General features: G+C 48.0%; 1 protein-coding gene across 1 annotated transcript in view; it reads left to right on the top strand.

Annotated features, from left to right (window-relative positions):
• The window catches only part of LOC121838833 (vacuolar protein sorting-associated protein 13C-like), a gene marked incomplete at its 5' end in the record, with an annotated part of 62,280 nt that overhangs the window by 9,719 nt on the left and 31,334 nt on the right, over nt 1-21,227 (top strand). The window contains 12 exon segments of the mRNA XM_042313417.1: nt 2,237-2,397; nt 4,734-4,855; nt 10,704-10,852; nt 10,855-10,993; nt 11,467-11,630; nt 11,633-11,731; nt 11,734-11,769; nt 11,772-11,860; nt 15,159-15,263; nt 16,038-16,202; nt 16,979-17,104; nt 18,278-18,411. Coding sequence (XP_042169351.1) covers nt 2,237-2,397; nt 4,734-4,855; nt 10,704-10,852; nt 10,855-10,993; nt 11,467-11,630; nt 11,633-11,731; nt 11,734-11,769; nt 11,772-11,860; nt 15,159-15,263; nt 16,038-16,202; nt 16,979-17,104; nt 18,278-18,411 — 1,489 coding nt within the window.

The raw sequence follows: 21,227 nt of genomic DNA, 5'->3' as shown, positions 1-21,227 counted from the left end.
CACTAGGCTACCTGCTGGTTACTAGGCTACCTGCTGGTTACTAGTCCAACGCTCTGACCACTAGGCTACCTGCTGGTTACTAGTCCAACACTCTAACCACGAGACTTACCTGCTGGTTACTGACCCAACACTCTAACCACTAGTCTACCTGCTGGTTACTAGTCCAACACTCTAACCACGAGACTACCTGCTGGTTACTAGTCCAACACTCTAACCACTAGACTACCTGCTGGTTACTAGTCCAACACTCTAACCACTAGACTACCTGCTGGTTACTAGTCCACCACTCTAACCACTAGGCTACCTGCTGGTTACTAGTCCAACACTCTAACCACTAGACTACCTGCTGGTTACTGGCCCAACAGTCTAACCACTAGACTACCTGCTGGTTACTAGTCCACCACTCTAACCACTAGGCTACCTGCTGGTTACTAGTCCAACGCTCTAACCACTAGACTACCTGCTGGTTACTGGCCCAACAGTCTAACCACTAGACTACCTGCTGGTTACTAGTCCAATGCTCTAACCACTAGGCTACCTGCTGGTTACTAGTCCAACGCTCTAACCACTAGTCTACCTGCTGGTTACTAGTCCAACGCTCTAACCACTAGTCTACCTGCTGGTTACTAGTCCAACGCTCTAACCACTAGTCTACCTGCTGGTTACTAGTCCAACACTCTAACCACTAGACTACCTGCTGGTTACTGGCCCAACACTCTAACCCCAATGCTACCTGCTGGTTACTAGTCCAACACTCTAACCACTAGGCTACCTGCTGGTTACTAGGCTACCTGCTGGTTACTAGTCCAACGCTCTAACCACTAGTCTACCTGCTGGTTACTGGCCCAACACTCTAACCCCAATGCTACCTGCTGGTTACTAGTCCAACACTCTAACCACTAGGCTACCTGCTGGTTACTAGTCCAAGACTCTAACCACTAGGCTACCTGCTGGTTACTAGTCCAACGCTCTAACCACTAGGCTACCTGCTGGTTACTAGTCCAACACTCTAACCACTAGGCTACCTGCTGGTTACTAGTCCAACACTCTAACCACTAGGCTACCTGCTGGTTACTAGTCCAACGCTCTAACCACTAGGTTACCTGCTGGTTACTAGTCCAACACTCTAACCACTAGGTTACCTGCTGGTTACTAGTCCAACACTCTAACCACTAGGCTACCTGCTGGTTACTAGTCCAACACTCTAACCACTCGGCTACCTGCTGGTTACTAGGCTACCTGCTGGTTACTAGTCCAACGCTCTGACCACTAGGCTACCTGCTGGTTACTAGTCCAACACTCTAACCACTAGGCTACCTGCTGGTTACTAGTCCAACACTCTAACCACTAGGCTACCTGCTGGTTACTAGTCCAACACTCTAACCACTAGGCTACCTGCTGGTTACTAGTCCAACACTCTAACCACTAGGCTACCTGCTGGTTACTAGTCCAACACTCTAACCACTAGGTTACCTGCTGGTTACTAGTCCAACACTCTAACCACTAGGTTACCTGCTGGTTACTAGTCCAACACTCTAACCACTAGGCTACCTGCTGGTTACTAGTCCAACACTCTAACCACTAGGCTACCTGCTGGTTACTAGGCTACCTGCTGGTTACTAGTCCAACACTCTAACCACTAGGCTACCTGCTGGTTACTAGTCCAACACTCTAACCACTAGGCTACCTGCTGGTTACTAGTCCAACACTCTAACCACTAGGCTACCTGCTGGTTACTGGTCCAACACTCTAACCACTAGGCTACCTGCCTCTAACCACTAGTCTACCTGCTGGTTACTAGTCCAACACTCTAACCACTAGACTACCTGCTGGTTACTAGTCCAACACTCTAACCACTAGACTACCTGCTGGTTACTAGTCCAACACTCTAACCACTAGACTACCTGCTGGTTACTGGTCCAACACTCTAACCACTAGGCTACCTGCTGGTTACTAGTCCAACACTCTAACCACTACCTGCCACCTCCATATAGGGTCGTACTGTACATGTTGCTTGATGTGGTCTCTACTTGTTCGGCTTCTTTTACATTCCAACAGAGTATGTATGTCTCTGTTTCTAGTCCTGCACTAAAGGGTAGGGAATCCTTTTCCTGTGTTTGAACGGGATTCGAACCGAACAGCTCGGCATGGTATTTTTAAATGTTATTCCTCTGCCATTAGATTGTAGATACAGTCAGTAGCTGGAACAATGTCCACTGGTCTGTCTCCTCCTCAGCTCCTACAGGTTACAGTGAGATCTCCAACATGGCGGTGGATCAGCCTGGCAGGAGGCTGTATAACGTTAGAGATCCCGTGCTGCAGGAGAACGTGTCTGTGTTGGTACAGATTGACGCCTCAGAAGGAAACAAGGTCATCACCGTCCGATCTCCGCTACAGGTCAGCAAATCACTATGGAGCTGTCCTCTATCACTCTCTATGGAGCTGTCACTTTATCACTCTCTATGGAGCTGTCCTCCATCACTCTCTCTATGGAGCTGTCCTCCATCACTCTCTCCTATGGAGCTGTCCTCCATCACTCACTCTCTATGGAGCTGTCCTCATCGCTCACTCTCTATGGAGCTGTCCTCCATCACTCACTCTCTATGGAGCTGTCCTCCATCACTCACTCTCTATGGAGCTGTCCTCCATCACTCACTCTGGAGCTGTCCTCCATCACTCTCTATGGAGCTGTCCTCCATCACTCACTCTCTATGGAGCTGTCCTCCATCACTCTCTCTATGGAGCTGTCCTCCATCACTCTAACCACTGGAGCTGTCCTCCATCACTCACTATTGTCTCCATCACTCACTGGTATGGAGCTGTCCTCCATCACTCTACTCTCTGGAGCTGTCCTCCATCACTCTCTATGGAGCTGTCCTCCATCACTCTCTCTATGGAGCTGTCCTCCATCACTCTCTCAGCTGTCCTCCATCACTCTCTCTCTGGAGCTGTCCTCCATCACTCACTCTCCTGGAGCTAGTCTCCATCACTCTCTCTGGAGCTGTCCTCCATCACTCTCCACTATGGAGCTGTCCTCCATCACTCACTCTCTATGGAGCAGTCCTCCATCACTCTCTCTATGGAGCTGTCCTCCATCACTCTAATGGAGCTGTCCTCCATCACTCTCTATGGAGCTGTCCTCCATCACTCTCTCTATGGAGCTGTCCTCCATCACTCTCTATGGAGCTGTCCTCCATCACTCTCTCTATGGAGCTGTCCTCCATCACTCTCTCTATGGAGCTGTCCTCCATCACTCACTCTATGGAGCTGTCCTCCATCACTCCTCTATGGAGCTGTCCTCCATCACTCACTCTCTATGGAGCTGTCCTCCATCACTCTCTCTCTATGGAGCTGTCCTCCATCACTCTCTCTATGGAGCTGTCCTCCATCACTCACTCTCTATGGAGCTGTCCTCCATCACTTTCTATGGAGCTGTCCTCCATCACTCTCTCTATGGAGCTGTCCTCCATCACTCTCTATGGAGCTGTCCTCCATCACTCTCTCTATGGAGCTGTCCTCCATCACTTCTCTGTTGGAGCTGTCCTCCATCACTCTCTCTATGGAGCTGTCCTCTATCACTCTCTGGGAGCTGTCCTCCACTCTCTCTCTATGGAGCTGTCCTCCATCACTCTCCTATGGAGCTGTCCTCCATCACTCATCTCTATGGAGCTGTCCTCCATCACTCACTCTCTATGGAGCTGTCCTCCATCACTCACTCTCTATGGAGCTGTCCTCCATCACTCACTCTCTATGGAGCTGTCCTCCATCACTCACTCTCTATGGAGCTGTCCTCCATCACTCACTCTCTATGGAGCTGTCCTCCATCTCTCTCTATGGAGCTGTCCTCCATCATCTCTATGGAGCTGTCCTCCATCACTCTCTATGGAGCTGTCCTCCATCACTCTCTCTATGGAGCTGTCCTCCATCACTCTCTCTCTGGAGCTGTCCTTTATCACTCTCTCTGGAGCTGTCCTCCATCACTCTCTTTCTGGAGCTGTCCTCCATCACTCTCTCTGGAGCTGTCCTCCATCACTCTCTCTATGGAGCTGTCCTCCATCACTCTCTATGGAGCTGTCCTCCATCACTCTCTCTATGGAGCTGTCCTCCATCACTCTCTCTATGGAGCTGTCCTCCATCACTCTCTATGGAGCTGTCCTCCACTCTCTCTGGAGCTGTCCTCCATCACTCTCTCTATGGAGCTGTCCTCCATCACTCTCTCTCTGGAGCTGTCCTCCATCACTCACTCTCTATGGAGCTGTCCTCCATCACTCACTCTCTATGGAGCTGTCCTCCATCACTCACTCTCTATGGAGCTGTCCTCCATCACTCACTCTCTATGGAGCTGTCCTCCATCACTCACTCTCTATGGAGCTGTCCTCCATCACTCACTCTCTATGGAGCTGTCCTCCATCACTCACTCTCTATGGAGCTGTCCTCCATCACTCTCTCTATGGAGCTGTCCTCCATCACTCTCTCTATGGAGCTGTCCTCCATCACTTGCTATGGAGCTGTCCTCCATCACTTGCTATGGAGCTATAGACACTCAACAGCTTTCAGTAGAGAGTAACAAGTCTTGTGGACTAGCAACATGAACACAGCTGATATTAAAATACATTTGATTTATTCAGCACTTTTCAATTACAGTAAAATCAGTGTTTTTGTTTCTATTGAGTCAAAAAAAAGGATGATGTCATCCTTAACTGACTGTTTTTCAACGTGGTTTTGTGTTTCAGATCCAGAACCATTTCTCAGTGCCGTTTACCATCCTGAAGTATTGTCCCAAATCCAGAGGGATGGTTAATATAGGACTGGCAGAGCCCGAGAAAGAGTCTGATGTAGCCCTGGACTCCTACAGGTAATAACCATGTTGGTAGCCCTGGACTCCTACAGGTAATAACCATGTCAGTAGGACAGGTAATAACCATGTTGGTAGGACAGGTAATAACCATGTTGGTAGGACAGGTAATAACCATGTTGGTAGGACAGGTAATAACCATGTTGGTAGTACAGGTAATAACCATGTTGGTAGGACAGGTAATAACCATGTTGGTAGGACAGGTAATAACCATGTTGGTAGGACAGGTAATAACCATGTTGGTAGGACAGGTAATAACCATGTTGGTAGCCCTGGACTCATACAGGTAATAACCATGTTGGTAGGACAGGTAATAACCATGTTGGTAGCCCTGGACTCATACAGGTAATAACCATGTCAGTAGGACAGGTAATAACCATGTTGGTAGGGACTCCTAGGGTAATAACCATGTCAGTAGGACAGGTAATAACCATGTTGGTAGGACAGGTATTAACCATGTTGGTAGCCCTGGACTCATACAGGTAATAACCATGTTGGTAGGACAGGTAATAACCATGTTGGTAGCCCTGGTACTCGTTGGTAGGACAGGTAATAACCATGTTGGTTTCCCTGGTCTCCTATAGGTCTTTAGAGAGGGACCTTACAGAGACCTTAGAGAGGGACCTTAGAGAGGGACCTTAGAGAGGGACCTTACACAGAGACCTTAGAGAGGGACCTTACACAGAGACCTTAGAGGGACCTTACACAGAGACCTTAGAGAGGGACCTTAGAGAGGGACCTTACACAGAGACACAGAGACCTTAGAGAGGGACCTTAGAGAGGGACCTTAGAGAGGGACCTTAGAGAGAGACCTTAGAGAGGGACCTTAGAGAGGGACCTTAGAGAGGACCTTACACAGAGACCTTAGAGAGGGACCTTAGACAGAGACCTTAGAGAGGGACCTTAGAGAGAGACCTTAGAGAGGGACCTTACACAGAGACCTTAGAGAGGGACCTTACACAGAGACCTTAGAGAGGGACCTTACACAGAGACCTTAGACAGGGAACTTAGAGAGGGACCTTAGAGAGGGACCTTAGAGAGGGACCTTAGAGAGGGACCTTAGAGAGGGACCTTACACAGAGACCTTAGACAGGGACCTTAGACAGGGACCTTAGACAGGGACCTTAGAGAGGGACCTTAGAGAGGGACCTTAGAGAGGGACCTTAGAGAGGACCTTACACAGAGACCTTAGACAGGGACCTTAGACAGGGACCTTAGACAGGGACCTTAGAGAGGGACCTTAGAGAGGGACCTTAGAGAGGGACCTTACACAGAGACCTTAGAGAGGGACCTTAGAGAGGGACCTTAGAGAGGGACCTTACACAGAGACCTTAGAGAGAGACCTTACACAGAGGGACCTTAGACAGGGACCTTAGACAGGGACCTTAGACAGGGACCTTAGAGAGGGACCTTAGAGAGGGACCTTAGAGAGGGACCTTAGAGAGGGACCTTAGACAGGGACCTTAGAGAGGGACCTTAGAGAGGGACCTTAGAGAGGGACCTTAGAGAGGGACCTTAGAGAGGGACCTTAGAGAGGGACCTTAGAGAGGGACCTTACACAGAGACCTTAGAGAGGGACCTTAGAGAGGGACCTTAGAGAGGGACCTTACACAGAGACCTTAGAGAGGACCTTAGACCTTAGGGACCTTACAGAGACCTTAGAGAGGGACCTTACACAGAGACCTTAGAGAGGGACCTTACACAGAGACCTTAGAGAGGGACCTTAGGGACCTTACACAGAGACCTTAGAGAGGGACCTTAGAGAGGGACCTTAGAGAGGGACCTTAGAGAGGGACCTTAGAGAGGGACCTTACACAGAGACCTTAGAGAGGGACCTTAGGGGGACCTTACACAGAGACCTTAGAGAGGGACCTTAGAGAGGGACCTTACACAGAGACCTTAGAGAGGGACCTTACACAGAGACCTTAGAGAGGACCTTAGAGAGGGACCTTACACAGAGACCTTAGAGAGGGACCTTAGAGAGGGACCTTAGAGAGGGACCTTAGAGAGGGACCTTACACAGAGACCTTAGAGAGGGACCTTAGAGAGGGACCTTACACAGAGACCTTAGAGAGGGACCTTAGAGAGGGACCTTAGAGAGGACCTTAGAGAGGGACCTTAGAGAGGGACCTTACACAGAGACCTGAGAGAGGGACCTTAGAGAGGGACCTTAGAGAGGGACCTTAGAGAGGGACCTTACACAGAGACCTGAGAGAGGGACCTTACACAGAGACCTTAGAGAGGGACCTTAGAGAGGGACCTTACACAGAGACCTTAGAGAGGGACCTTAGAGAGGGACCTTAGAGAGGGACCTTAGAGAGGGACCTTACACAGAGACCTTAGAGAGGGACCTTAGAGAGGGACCTTACACAGAGACCTTAGAGAGGGACCTTAGAGAGGGACCTTAGAGAGGGACCTTAGAGGGACCTTAGAGAGGGACCTTACACAGAGACCTGAGAGAGGGACCTTAGAGAGGGACCTTAGAGAGGACCTTAGAGAGGGACCTTACACAGAGACCTGAGAGAGGGACCTTAGAGAGGGACCTTAGAGAGGGACCTTACACAGAGACCTTAGAGAGGGACCTTACACAGAGACCTGAGAGAGGGACCTTAGAGAGGGACCTTAGAGAGGGACCTTAGAGAGGGACCTTAGAGAGGGACCTTAGAGAGGGACCTTAGAGAGGGACCTTACACAGAGACCTTAGAGAGGGACCTTAGAGAGGGACCTTACACAGAGACCTTAGAGAGGGACCTTACACAGAGACCTTAGAGAGGGACCTTACACAGAGACCTTAGAGAGGGACCTTAGAGAGGGACCTTAGAGAGGGACCTTAGACAGGGACCTTAGAGAGGGACCTTACACAGAGACCTTAGAGAGGGACCTTAGAGAGGGACCTTACACAGAGACCTTAGAGAGGGACCTTAGGGACCTTACACAGAGACCTTAGAGAGGGACCTTAGAGAGGGACCTTAGAGAGGGACCTTAGAGAGGGACCTTAGAGAGGGACCTTACACAGGGTGTAACACAGCGTGTACTTACCAGGGGATATTTTTGTTCACGTTACACAACATTTAACCCACTTCCTGTTTCTGTTAATGTTTTTCTCAGTCAACCTATCAGGTAAAATAAGGTTAATTCATTTAGATTCAGTTTCACCTGGTAAGACCACTTCTCCTGAACAGTAGGAGGAACTGTGTAGTTGTTGCTGTCCTCCTCAGACAGCACACGTTTATGACACCAGGCACTCGTACTTGTGTCCTCCAACGAGTGTTCTCGTAACTTCTCCGTGAATTGCCATAATTATATTTGCTACTTATCATCGTAGGGAAGCGAGATACACTTTTACCGGAGTGTTTGCACGTGTGAGCCGCACATCGCAAATGTACTCGAAGGACAATTTTACATAATTATATTGGTTAATTATCGTATGAATGGACAGCTCTATTTCAACATAGCTTCTGAAAGGCCGGTGATCGCAGCGTACAGACAAAGGATACTATTTATGAGATGCTAATCATAAACAGGAAATTAAGAGGTTGATGTGTGATGAGCTAGGTAGCTCATATTCTAGTGCTTTCAAACAAGTATTCTAGTGCTTTCAAACAAGTATTCTAGTGCTTTCAAACAAGTATTCTAGTGCTTTCAAACAAGTATTCTAGTGCTTTCAAACAAGTATTCTAGTGCTTTCAAACAAGTGTTCTAGTGCTTTCAAACAAGTGTTCTAGTGCTTTCAAACAAGTGTTCTAGTGCTTTCAAACAAGTGTTCTAGTGCTTTCAAACAAGTGTTCTAGTGCTTTCAAACAAGTGTTCTAGTGCTTTCAAACACGTGTTCTAGTGCTTTCAACAAGTGTTCTAGTGCTTTCAACAAGTATTAACCCCCTAGACCCACCGGTGCGTCAATATAAGTTGCATAACAAAAGATTTGCGTTCAAAATCCGACAGTTTAACTTAGATGTTTTTATTACATTGGATGTGTATCAATCAGTTTCAGTATCAATCAATCACTGCATTCACTAGTGTCTTTCAGTATCAATTGCATTCACTAGTGTCGCGTTTCAGTATCAATCCACTGCATTCACTAGTGTCGCGTTTCAGTATCAATCAGCATCAACCCACTGCATTCACTAGTGTCCGCGTTTCAGCATCAACCCACTGCATTCACTAGTGTCGCGTTTCAGTATCAATCCACTGCATTCACTAGTGTCGCGTTTCAGTATCAATCCACTGCATTCACTAGTGTCGCGTTTCAGCATCATCAATCCACTGCATTCACTAGTGTCGCGTTTCCAATCCCACTGCATTCACTAGTGTCAATCAACCCACTGCATTCACTAGTGTCGCGTTTCCGTATCAATCCACTGCATTCACTAGTGTCGCGTTTCCGTATCAATCCACTGCATTCACTAGTGTCGCGTTTCCGTATCAATCCACTGCATTCACTAGTGTCGCGTTTCCGTATCAATCCACTGCATTCACTAGTGTCGCGTTTCCGTATCAATCAATTCACTGCATGTCACAATCCACTGCATTCACTAGTGTCGCGTTTCAGTATCAATCCACTGCATTCACTAGTGTCGCGTTTCAGTATCAATCCACCTCATTCACTAGTGTCGCGTTTCAGTATCAATCCACTGCATTCACTAGTGTCGCGTTTCAGTATCAATCCACCGCATTCACTAGTGTCGCGTTTCAGTATCAATCAACTGCATTAACTAGTGTCGCGTTGAATCTGCGTTGAAATGTGGCAGAGGTAGAGAGGTGTTTTGTCAGACCATTAGAAATCCCAAAAATTAACCAACTTACTTAGCATCCGAACGGTTTGACATACAAACTATAACCATATTTTATGGAAAGGATAGACTCTCACGAACACAACGGTGTTCTCCGTGTTGCTCTATGACTTACAAGTGCCGGGGACTCGTCTGAAGTCGGGACCGTCGATGTGACAACCTCTTTGTTTGTAGCGTCAGAACTGTTTGTGCTACAAATTAGTTGAAATTATCTGGAGCATCAGCATTTGTGGGTTTGATTACAGGCTCAAAATGGCCAGAAGCAAAGACCTTTCTTCTGAAACTCGCCAGTCTATTCTTCTTCTGAGAAATGAAGGCTATTCCATGAGAGAAATTGCCAAGAAACTGAAGATCTCGTACAACGCTGTGTACTACTCCCTTCACAGAACAGCAGTCTCAACGTCAACAGGGAAGAGGCGACTCCGGGATGCAAAGAAAAAGCCAAATCTCAGACTGGCCAATAAAAAGGAAAGATTAAGTTGGGCAAAAGGACACTGACACTGGACAGAGGAACTCTGCCTAGAAGGCCAGCATCCCAGAGTCACCTCTTCATGTTGAGACTGGTGTTTTGCGGGTACTATTTAATGAAGTTGCCAGTTGAGGACCTGTGATGCGTCTGTTTCTCAAACGTGACACTCTAATGTACTTCTCCTCTTGCTCAGTTGTGCATCGGGTCCTCCCACTCCTCTTTGTATTCTGGTTAGAGCCAGTTTGCGCTGTTATGTGAAGGGAGTAGTACACAGCGTTGTACGAGATATCTAAAAAGGGTCCAAAAATTCTAAATCCATAGTTTGAACCATCTTAAAACAATTCCCAACCGCTTAGACTTACAGGGGTAAAACAAATGTTCTAGAACTTTAAACAAATGTTCTAGAACTTTAAACAAATGTTCTAGAACTTTAAACAAATGTTCTAAGACTTTTGTACAGACTCCTCTGTCCTTACCTTGTTTCACTCCTCTCTCCTCTCTGATACAGATGTCAGCTAGGGTTATGTTCAACTAGATTGTTAGTTATATGTGGTTAAATGTGGTCTCCTCGTCTCTTCTCCCTCTGTAGGTGTCAGCTCTTCCTCCAGCCAGCTGGGCACCTGGAGGGCCAGTACGGCCCGTCGTCTACCTGTATCGCCTGGAAGGAGCAGGTCCACCTGAGCTCTGAGGTGCGGTCCCTTCTCCAGTGTCCGTCGGCAGACAGCAGCTTCCTGCCCTCCAGGTGACCACCTTGGCCACACCAGATCACCTGTCCTTCATTTCCTCCCAGCGAGAGGACGACTGGGACCCTGCCTACGTCATCCACCTTCACCCAGCTGTGACCCTCCGGAACCTTCTGCCTTACAGCATCAGATATCTACTGAGGTAGTAACACTGAGATAACCTAAACATGAAGACGGTCACTAGGCTAGTCTCACTAGACCTGTAGGCTATCTACTGGACCCTAGACCTGAAGACAGTCACCCTAACCCTGACCTTACAGCATCAGATATCTACTGGAGGTAGTAACAAACATGAAGACGACTAGGCTAGGATCTAACTCTAGACCTGTACCCTGCCTTACAGCTACTACTGTAGTACACTAGATAACTAAACATGAAGACGGTCACTAGGCTAGGACCCCTAGACCTGTACCCTGCCTTACAGCATCAGCTATCTACTGGAGGTAGTACCACTGAGATAACCTAAACATGAAGCCAGCCACTAGACTTTGATTTCATTATTTCCTGTTGTTATGCCATGTTGAGGTACCTCTACAATGCAAAGATACTTTCCTAACAGATACATTTTCATTACAAAAAAAAAAAAATGTGTCTGTCCATTAATCCATCTCTCCAGGGCTCAGCAGAGTTCCATGAGCTCCAGGAAGGCAGTACGGCAGACGTCCTGAACGCCCGTATAGGAGGTGAGATCATGGAGATGGTCCTGGTTAAATACCAGGGTCGGAACTGGTCCGGACGTATCCGTATCGCCCAGGACATGCAGGAGTTCTTCCCGTGTGCTTCACCTGCGACTCGGCCGAGAAGCTGAGCGTGGATCTGAGCGTGCACGTGGCGCGCTGCATGGACGCTCTGACGCTGGCTGTGTTCAGCCCGTACTGATCGTCAATAAGACGTCCAGGGTTCTGCAGTACCGCGGGAGGACGTCTCCGTCAAACACGCGTCGGACTTCAGGGACGCCGTCCTCTTCTCCTTCAAGAAAAAGAACATCTTCAGCAAGAACAAGGTAGGAAAGTGTCTGTCTTATTTTATTCAACTAGGCAAGTCAGTTATGAACATATTCTTATTTACAATGACGGCCTACCAAAAGGCCTCCTGCGGGGATGGGGGCGGGGCCTGGGATTAAACTAAATAAATACAATATAAATATTGGACAAAACACCGCATGGTAGCAACACAACATACAGTAGCAACACAACATAACAACAACATGGTAGAAACACAACATGGTAGCAACACAACATGGTAGCAACACAACATAACAACAACATGGTAGCAACACAACATGGTAGCAACACAATGGTATAACAACAACATGGTAGAAACACAACATGGTAGCAACTCAACATGGTAGCAACACAACATGGTAGCAACACAACATGGTAGCAACACAACATGGTAGCAACACAACATAACAACATGGTATGGTAGCAACACAACATGGTAGCAACACAACATAAGCAACAAACATGGTAGCAACACAACATGGTAGCAACACAACATAACATGGTAGCAACAAACATGGTAGCAACACAGCATAACAACAACATGGTAGCAACACAACATGGTAGCAACACAACATGGTAGCAACACAAACATGACAACAACATGGTAGCAACACAACATGACAACAACATGGTAGCAACACAACATGACAACAACATGGTAGCAACACAACATGGTAGCAACACAACATGACAACAACATGGTAGCAACACAGCATGGTAGCAACACAGCATGGTAGCAACACAGCATGGTAGCAACACAACATGGTAGCAACACAACATGGTAGCAACACAACATGACAACAACATGGTAGCAACACAACATGACAACAGCATGGTAGCAACACAGCATGGTAGCAACACAACATGGTATCAACACAACATGGTAGCAACACAACATGACAACAACATGGTAGGAACACAACATGACAACAACATGGTAGCAACACAACATGGTAGCAACACAACATGGTAGCAACACAACATAACAACAACATGGTAGCAACACAACATGGTAGCAGCACAAACCATGGCACAAACATTATTGGGCACAGACAACAGCACAAAGGTCTAAAAGGTAGAAACAACAATACATCACACAAAGCAGCCACAACTGTCAGTAAGAGTGTCCATGATTGAGTCTTTGAATGGAGAGATGGAGATAAAACTGCCCAGTTTGAGTGTTTGTTGCAGCTCGTTCCAGTCGCTAGCTGCAGCGAACTGAAAAGAGGAGAGACCCAGGGATGTGTGCGCTTTGGGGACCTTTTAACAGAATGTGACTGGCAGAACAGGTGTTGTATATGGAGGATGAGGGCTGCAGTAGATATCTCAGAAAGGGGGGAGTGAGGCCTAAGAGGGTTTTATAAATAAGCATCAACCAGTGTGTCTTGCAACGGATTTACAGAGATGACCAGTATACAGAGGAGTATAGAGAGCAGTGATCTGTCAACAGGTATACAGAGATGACCAGTATAGAGAGCAGTGATCTGTCAGCGGGTTTACAGAGATGACCAGTATACAGAGGAGTATAGAGAGCAGTGATCTGTCCTATAAGGAGCATTGGTGGCTAATCTGAGGGCCGAATGGTAAAGAACATCTAGCCGCTCGAGAGCACCCTTACCTGCCGATCTATAAATTATGTCTCCGTAACCTAGCATGGGTAGGATGGTCATCTGCATCAGGGTTAGTTTGGCAGCTAGGGTGAAAGAGGAGCGATTAGCTTTGGCCAAGTCAATAAAAACAGCAGCACAATATTGCTTAGAATCAAGGGCAATGGTGACATCATTGAGGAGCCTTTTAAGGTTGCAGTGACACATCCATAACCTGAGCGGGAAACCAGATTCAACCTTAAAGAAGAAAGCGTCTAAACCATCTGACCCAGCTGTTTTTTGGGGGGGGTCAAGTTTAAAGAGCTCCTTTAGCACCTTGGACTCAGTGACCGCCTGCAGGGAAAAACGTTGTAGCAGGGCAGGGGTAAACTTTGTAGCAGGGGGAATTTTTTTTAGCCGAAAACGTTGTAGCAGGGGCAGGGGGAAACGTTGTAGCTGGGCAGGGGGAAACGTTGTAGCTGGGCAGGGGATAACGTTGTAGCTGGGCAGGGGATAACGTTGTAGCTGGGCAGGGGGATAACGTTGTAGCAGGGCAGGGGGATAACGTTGTAGCTGGGCAGGGGAAAAACATTGTAGCTGGGCAGGGGGAAACGTTGTAGCGGGGAAACGTTGTAGCAGGGCAGGGGGAAAACGTTGTAGCTGAGCAGGGGAAACGTTGTAGCAGGGCAGGGGAAAATGTTGTAGCAGGGGAAAACATTGTAGCTGGGCAGGGGGAAACGTTGTAGCGGGAGAAACGTTGTAGCGGGCCAGGGGAACGTTGTAGCAGGGGGAAAACATTGTAGCTGGGCAGGGGGAAACGTTGTGGGGGGAAACGTTGTAGCAGGGCAGGGGGAAAACGTTGTAGCTGAGCAGGGGAAACGTTGTAGCAGGGCAGGGGAAAAATGTTGTAGCAGGGGAAAACATTGTAGCTGGGCAGGGGGAAACGTTGTAGCAGGAGAAACGTTGTAGCGGGCCAGGGGGAACGTTGTAGCAGGGGAAAACGTTGTAGCTGGGCAGGGGTGACGTTGTAGCTGGGCAGGGGTAACGTTGTAGCAGGGGAAACGTTGTAGCAGGGGAAAACGTTGTATCAGGGCAGGGGAATGTTGTAGCTGGGCAGGGGAACGTTGTAGCAGGCAGGGGGAATGTTGTAGCAGGGCAGGGGAAAATGTTGTAGCAGGGCAGGGGGATAACGTTGTAGCAGGGCAGGGGAAAAACGTTGTAGCTGGGCAGGGGGAAACGTTGTAGCGGGGGAAACGTTGTAGCAGGGCAGGGGGAAACGTTGTAGCTGGGCAGGGGAAAACGTTGTAGCAGGGGAAACGTTGTAGCAGGGCAGGGGAAAAATGTTGTAGCAGGGGAAAACATTGTAGCTGGGCAGGGGAAACGTTGTGGGGGTGTGTCTTTCAGTTCTTCTGAAGGGGGCGTGTCTTTCAGTTCTCTCTCTGGAGGGGGCGTGTCTTTCAGTCCTCTCTCTGAGGGGGGCGTGTCTTTCAGTTCTCTCTCTCTGAGGGGGTGTGTCTTAAAGTTATCTCTCTGAGGGGGCGTGTCTTTCAGTGTCTAAACAGTGTTTCTCAAACCTTCCCTGGCAGTCCCCAAACTGACCCCAAACTGCTCCCTGAATTTGATACGTCCCAGATCAGCATCTTTTAAAGTGTTTTTCCTCCTCTTAGATCAGCTGCTCCTCTCCGTAACACTGGGTGTTGTCTTTCTACAGCTGCAGCTCTGTGTGTCCACCAGTTCCTGGTCTGATGGCTTCTCATTGGATACGGTGGGGAGTTATGGGTGTGTCAGATGCCCTGCCAACACCATGGACTATCTGGTGAGGAAATGGCAACGTGCAAAAAACAGTCACGACTCTGGAATGTAATGTTTTATTTCACACACATAATGCTTTATCCAAGTGACTTACGGTGACAATCAGTGGCCTCATGCAGCACTCAGACCCTATGATGATCTGTGTTTTAACTGAGACACTACAGCCGCGTTGTGAAGGACAGACAGTATGAGTCATGTGTTTTAACTGAGACACTACAGCCGCGTTGTGAAGGACAGGCAGTCTGACAGTATGAGTCATGTGTTTTAACTGAGACACTACAGCCGCGTTGTGAAGGACAGGCAGTCTGACAGTATGAGTCATGTGGTTTAACTGAGACACTACAGCCGCGTTGTGAAGGACAGACAGTCTGACAGTATGAGTCATGTGTTTTAACTGAGACACTACAGCCGGGCGTTGTGAAGGACAGACAGTATGAGTCATGTGTTTTAACTGAGACACTACAGCCGCGTTGTGATGGACAGACAGTATGAGTCATGTGTTTTAACTGAGACACTATGTGTTTTAAGACAGTATGAGTCATGACACACTACAGCCGCGTTGTGAAGGACAGGCAGTCTGACAGTATGAGTCATGTGTTTTAACTGAGACACTACAGCCGCGTTGTGAAGGACAGACAGTATGAGTCATGTGTTTTAACTGAGACACTACAGCCGCGTTGTGAAGGACAGACAGTATGAGTCATGTGTTTTAACTGAGACACTACAGCCACGTTGTGATGGACAGACAGTCTGACAGTATAAATCATGTGTTTTGTAGGTTGGCGTCAGCATTCAGATGAGTAGTTTCAACCTGACCAAGATGGTGACCATGAGTCCGTTCTTCACGTTGGTCAACAAGTCTTCCTACGAGCTGGAGGTGGGAGAGGTGCAGACAGAGGAGGGCAGCGTCAACGGGAAGTGGCACTACATCTCCTCTACAGAGGTGAGGACCTCTTTACTATGCGTGCTTGTGTGTGAATGTAATAATGAACGTATGATGAGCGTGTTCCTCTGTCCGGCTGTTGTCTTCCTTGTGTCCGCCTGTCCGGCTGTTGTCTTCCCCGTGTCCGACTGTTGGCTTCCCCGTGTCCGGCTGTTGCATTCCCCGTGTCCGACTGTTGCCTTCCCTGTGTCCGGCTGTTGCTGTCCCCGTGTCCGTCTGTCCGACTGTTGCCTTCCCTGTGTCCGCCCGTCCGACTGTTGCATTCCCCGTGTCCGACTGTTGCCTTCCCGTGTCCGACTGCTGTCTTCCCGTGTCCGGCTGTTGCATTCCCGTGTCCGACTGTTGCATCCCCCGTGTCCGACTGTTGCCTTCCCTGTGTCCGACTGTTGCCTTCCCGTGTCCGTATGTCCGACTGTTGCCTTCCCTGTGTCCATCTGCCAGACAGTTGCATTCCCGTGTCCGACTGTTGCCTTCCCGTGTCCGTCTGTCCGACTGTTGCCTTCCCGTGTCCGTCTGTCCGACTGTTGCCTTCCCGTGTCCGTCTGTCCGACTGGTGTCTTCCCGTGTCCGACTGGTGTCCGACTGGTGTCTTCCCCGTGTCCGACTGGTGTCTTCCCCGTGTCCGACTGGTGTCTTCCCCGTGTCCGACTGGTGTCTTCCCCGTGTCCGTCTGTCCGACTGTTGTCTGTCCGACTGTTGTCTTCCCCGTGTCCGACTGTTGTTTGTCCGACTGTTGTCTTTCCTGTGTCCGACTGTTTTCTTCCCTGTGTTTCTAGTGCCTCCCCCTCTGGCCAGAGTTGATCACAGGGAAGCTGTGTGTCAGGGTCGTGGGCTCAGACTCCAAGTCCAAGTCCTTCTTCTTCAACAAACAGGACAACGGCACCCTGCTGGGCATGGATCAGGTCAGTGTCCCTAGAGATACACCACATATCACTGACCTCACTTCCTGTCTGCTGGGCATGGATCAGGTCAGTGTCCCTAGAGATACACCACATATCACTGATCTCACTTCCTGTCTGCTGGGCATGGATCAGGTCAGTGTCCCTGGAGATACACAACATATCACTGACCTCACTTCCTGTCTGCTGGGCATGGACCAGTCAGCCACATATCACTGACCTCACTTCCTGTCTGCTGGGCGTGGACCAGTCAGCCACATATCACTGACCTGATTTACCCTCCTTTAACAGTTTCATTCACTGACAACAGAACACATTCTCATTTACAAGTCATTACCTTTGTTGTCTGTCTGCAATGGCCTTGAAGTATCAGATGCAACTTTCCAATGTTGTTTCTTATCAACTGTGACCTCTCTTCCTGTCTGTAGTATGGAGGTGTTATCATCAACTGTGACCTCTCTTCCTGTCTGTAGTATGGAGGTGTTACCATCAACTGTGACCTCTCTTCCTGTCTGTAGGTGGTGTTATGGACCTGTCTGTAGTATGGAGGTGTTACCATCAACTGTGACCTCTCTTCCTGTCTGTAGTATGGAGGTGTTATCATCAACTGTGACCTCTCTTCCTGTCTGTAGTATGGTGGTGTTATCATCAACTGTGACCTCTCTTCCTGTCTGTAGTATGGAGGTGTTGCTCATTCACTGTCCTGTCTGTAGTATGGAGGTGTTGCCTGTGACCTCTTCCTGTCTGTTGTAGTATGGAGGTGTTGTTATCCACTGTGACCTCTCTTCCTGTCTGTAGTATGGAGGTGTTGTTATTCACTGTGACCTCTCTTCCTGTCTGTTGTAGTATGGAGGTGTTGTTATCCACTGTGACCTCTCTTCCTGTCTGTAGTATGGAGGTGTTGTTATCCACTGTGACCTCTCTTCCTGTCTGTTGTAGTATGGAGGTGTTGTTATCCACTGTGACCTCTCTTCCTGTCTGTTGTAGTATGGAGGTGTTGTTATCCACTGTGACCTCTCTTCCTGTCTGTTGTAGTATGGAGGTGTTGTTATCCACTGTGACCTCTCTTCCTGTCTGTTGTAGTATGGAGGTGTTGTTATCCACTGTGACCTCTCTTCCTGTCTGTAGTATGGAGGTGTTGTTATTCACTGTGACCTCTCTTCCTGTCTGTTGTAGTATGGAGGTGTGTTAGTCGATGTGAACATCTCAGACAACTCTACTGTGATCAGCTTCACTGACTATTATGATGGAGCTGCTCCAGCTCTCCTAGTCAACCACACACCCTGGGTTGTCATCACCTACAGACAGAGGTTAGACTGAACCTGACCCTTAACCGTAACCCATATCCCTAACCGTAACCCATATCCCTAACCCATATTCCTAACCGTAACCCATATTCCTAACCGTAACCCATAGCCCTAACCCATATCCCTAACCGTAACCCATATTCCTAACCGTAACCCATATTCCTAACCGTAACCCATAGCCCTAACCCATATCCCTAACCGTAACCCATAACCGTAACCCATATCCCTAACCGTAACCCATATCCCTAACCCATATTCCTAACCGTAACCCATATCCCTAACCGTAACCCATATCCTAACCCATATCCCTAACTGTAACCCATATCCCTAACCGTAACCCATATTCCTAACCGTAACCCATATTCCTAACCCATATTCCTAACCCATATTCCTAACCGTAACCCATATTCCTAACCGTAACCCATAGCCCTAACCCATATCCCTAACCGTAACCCATAGCCCTAACCCATATCCCTAACCGTAACCCATATTTCTAACCGTAACCCATATCCCTAACCGTAACCCATAGCCCTAACCCATATCCCTAACCGTAACCCATATTCCTAACCCATAGCCCTAACCGTAACCCATATTCCTAACCCACAGCCCTAACCGTAACCCATATTCCTAACCCATATCCCTAACCGTAACCCATAGCCCTAACCCATAGCCCTAACCGTAACCCATATTCCTAACCCATAGCCCTAACCCTAACCCATATTCCTAACCCATAGCCCTAACCGTAACCCATAGCCCTAACCGTAACCCATAGCCCTAACCCATATCCCTAACCGTAACCCTAACCAATATTCCTAACCGTAACCCATATTCCTAACCGTAACCCATAGCCCTAACCGTAACCAATATTCCTAACCGTAACCCATATTCCTAACCGTAACCCATATTCCTAACCCATAGCCCTAACCGTAACCCATATTCCTAACCCATATCCCTAACCGTAACCCATATTTCTAACCGTAACCCATATCCCTAACCGTAACCCATATCCCTAACCCATATTCCTAACCATAACCCATAGCCCTGACCGTAATCCATATTCCTAACCCATAGCCCTAACCCATATCCCTAACCGTAACCCATATCCCTAACCGTAACCCATATCCCTAACCATAACCCATATCCCTAACCCATATCCCTAACCGTAAACCATATCCCTAACCCATATCCCCCATAACCCATATTCCTAACCCATATCCCTAACCGTAACCCATAGCCCTGACCAATATCCTAACCGTAACCCATATCCCTAACCCATGTCCTTAACCGTAACCCATATCCCTAACCCATATCCCTAACCCATATCCTAACCCATATTCTAACCGTAACCCATATCCCTAACCCATATCCTTAACCGTAACCCATATCCCTAACCCATATCCTTAACCGTAAACCATATCCCTAACCCATATCCCTAACCCATAACCCATATTCCTAACCCATATCCCTAACCCATATTCCTAACCCATATCCCTAACCCATATCCCTAACCGTAACCCATATCCTAACCCATATCCCTAACCGTAACCCATATCCCTAACCCATATCCTTAACCGTAACCCATATCCCTAACCCATATCCTTAACCGTAACCCATATTCCTAACCCATATCCCTAACCATAACCCACAGCCCTAACCATAACCCATATTCCTAACCCTTAGCCCTAACCCATATTCCTAACCGTAACCCATATTCCTAACCGTAACCCATATTCCTAACCCATATCCCTAACCGTAACCCATATCCCTAACCGTAACCCATATCCCTAACTGTAACCCATATCCCTAACCCATATCCCTAACCATAACCCATATCCCTAACTGTAACCCTAACCAATATTCCTAACCATAACCCATATTCCTAACCGTAACCCATAGCCCTAACCGTAACCAATATTCCTAACCGTAACCCATATTCCTAACCGTAACCCATATTCCTAACCCATAGCCCTAACCGTAACCCATATTCCTAACCCATATCCCTAACCGTAACCCTAACCCATAACCCATATATTTCTAACCGTAACCCATATCCCTAACCGTAATCCATATTCCTAACCCATATTTCTAACCATAACCCATAGCCCTGACCGTAATCCATATTCCTAACCCATAGCCCTAACCCATATCCCTAACCGTAAACCATATCCCCCATATCCCTAACCCATAAACCCATATCCCTAACCATAACCCATATCCCTAACCCATATCCCTAACCGTAAACCATATCCCTAACCCATATCCCTAACCCATAACCCATATTCCTAACCCATATCCCTAACCCATAAACCGTAACCCATATCCCTGACCCATATCCCTAACCGTAAACCATATCCCTAACCCATATCCTAACCCATAACCCATATTCCTAACCCATATCCCTAACCGTAACCCATATCCCTAACCCATATCCCTAACCGTAACCCATATCCCTAACCCATATCCCTAACCGTAACCCATATCCCTAACCCATATCCTTAACCGTAACCCCATATCCCTAACCCATATCCTTAACCGTAACCCATATTCTCCTAACCCATATCCCTAACCATAACCCACAGCCCTAACCATAACCCATATTCCTAACCCTTAGCCCTAACCCATATTCCTAACCGTAACCCATATTCCTAACCGTAACCCATATTCCTAACCCATATCCCTAACCGTAACCCATATCCCTAACCGTAACCCATATCCCTAACTGTAACCCATATCCCTAACCCATATCCCTAACCATAACCCATATCCCTAACCCATATCCTTAACCGTAACCCATATCCCTAACCCATATCCTTAACCGT

This window comes from Oncorhynchus tshawytscha, unplaced genomic scaffold (assembly GCF_018296145.1).
Source record: "Oncorhynchus tshawytscha isolate Ot180627B unplaced genomic scaffold, Otsh_v2.0 Un_contig_4409_pilon_pilon, whole genome shotgun sequence".
NCBI classification, from domain to species: Eukaryota; Metazoa; Chordata; class Actinopteri; order Salmoniformes; family Salmonidae; genus Oncorhynchus; species Oncorhynchus tshawytscha.
This window is presented reverse-complemented; position numbering and strand designations above follow the sequence as displayed.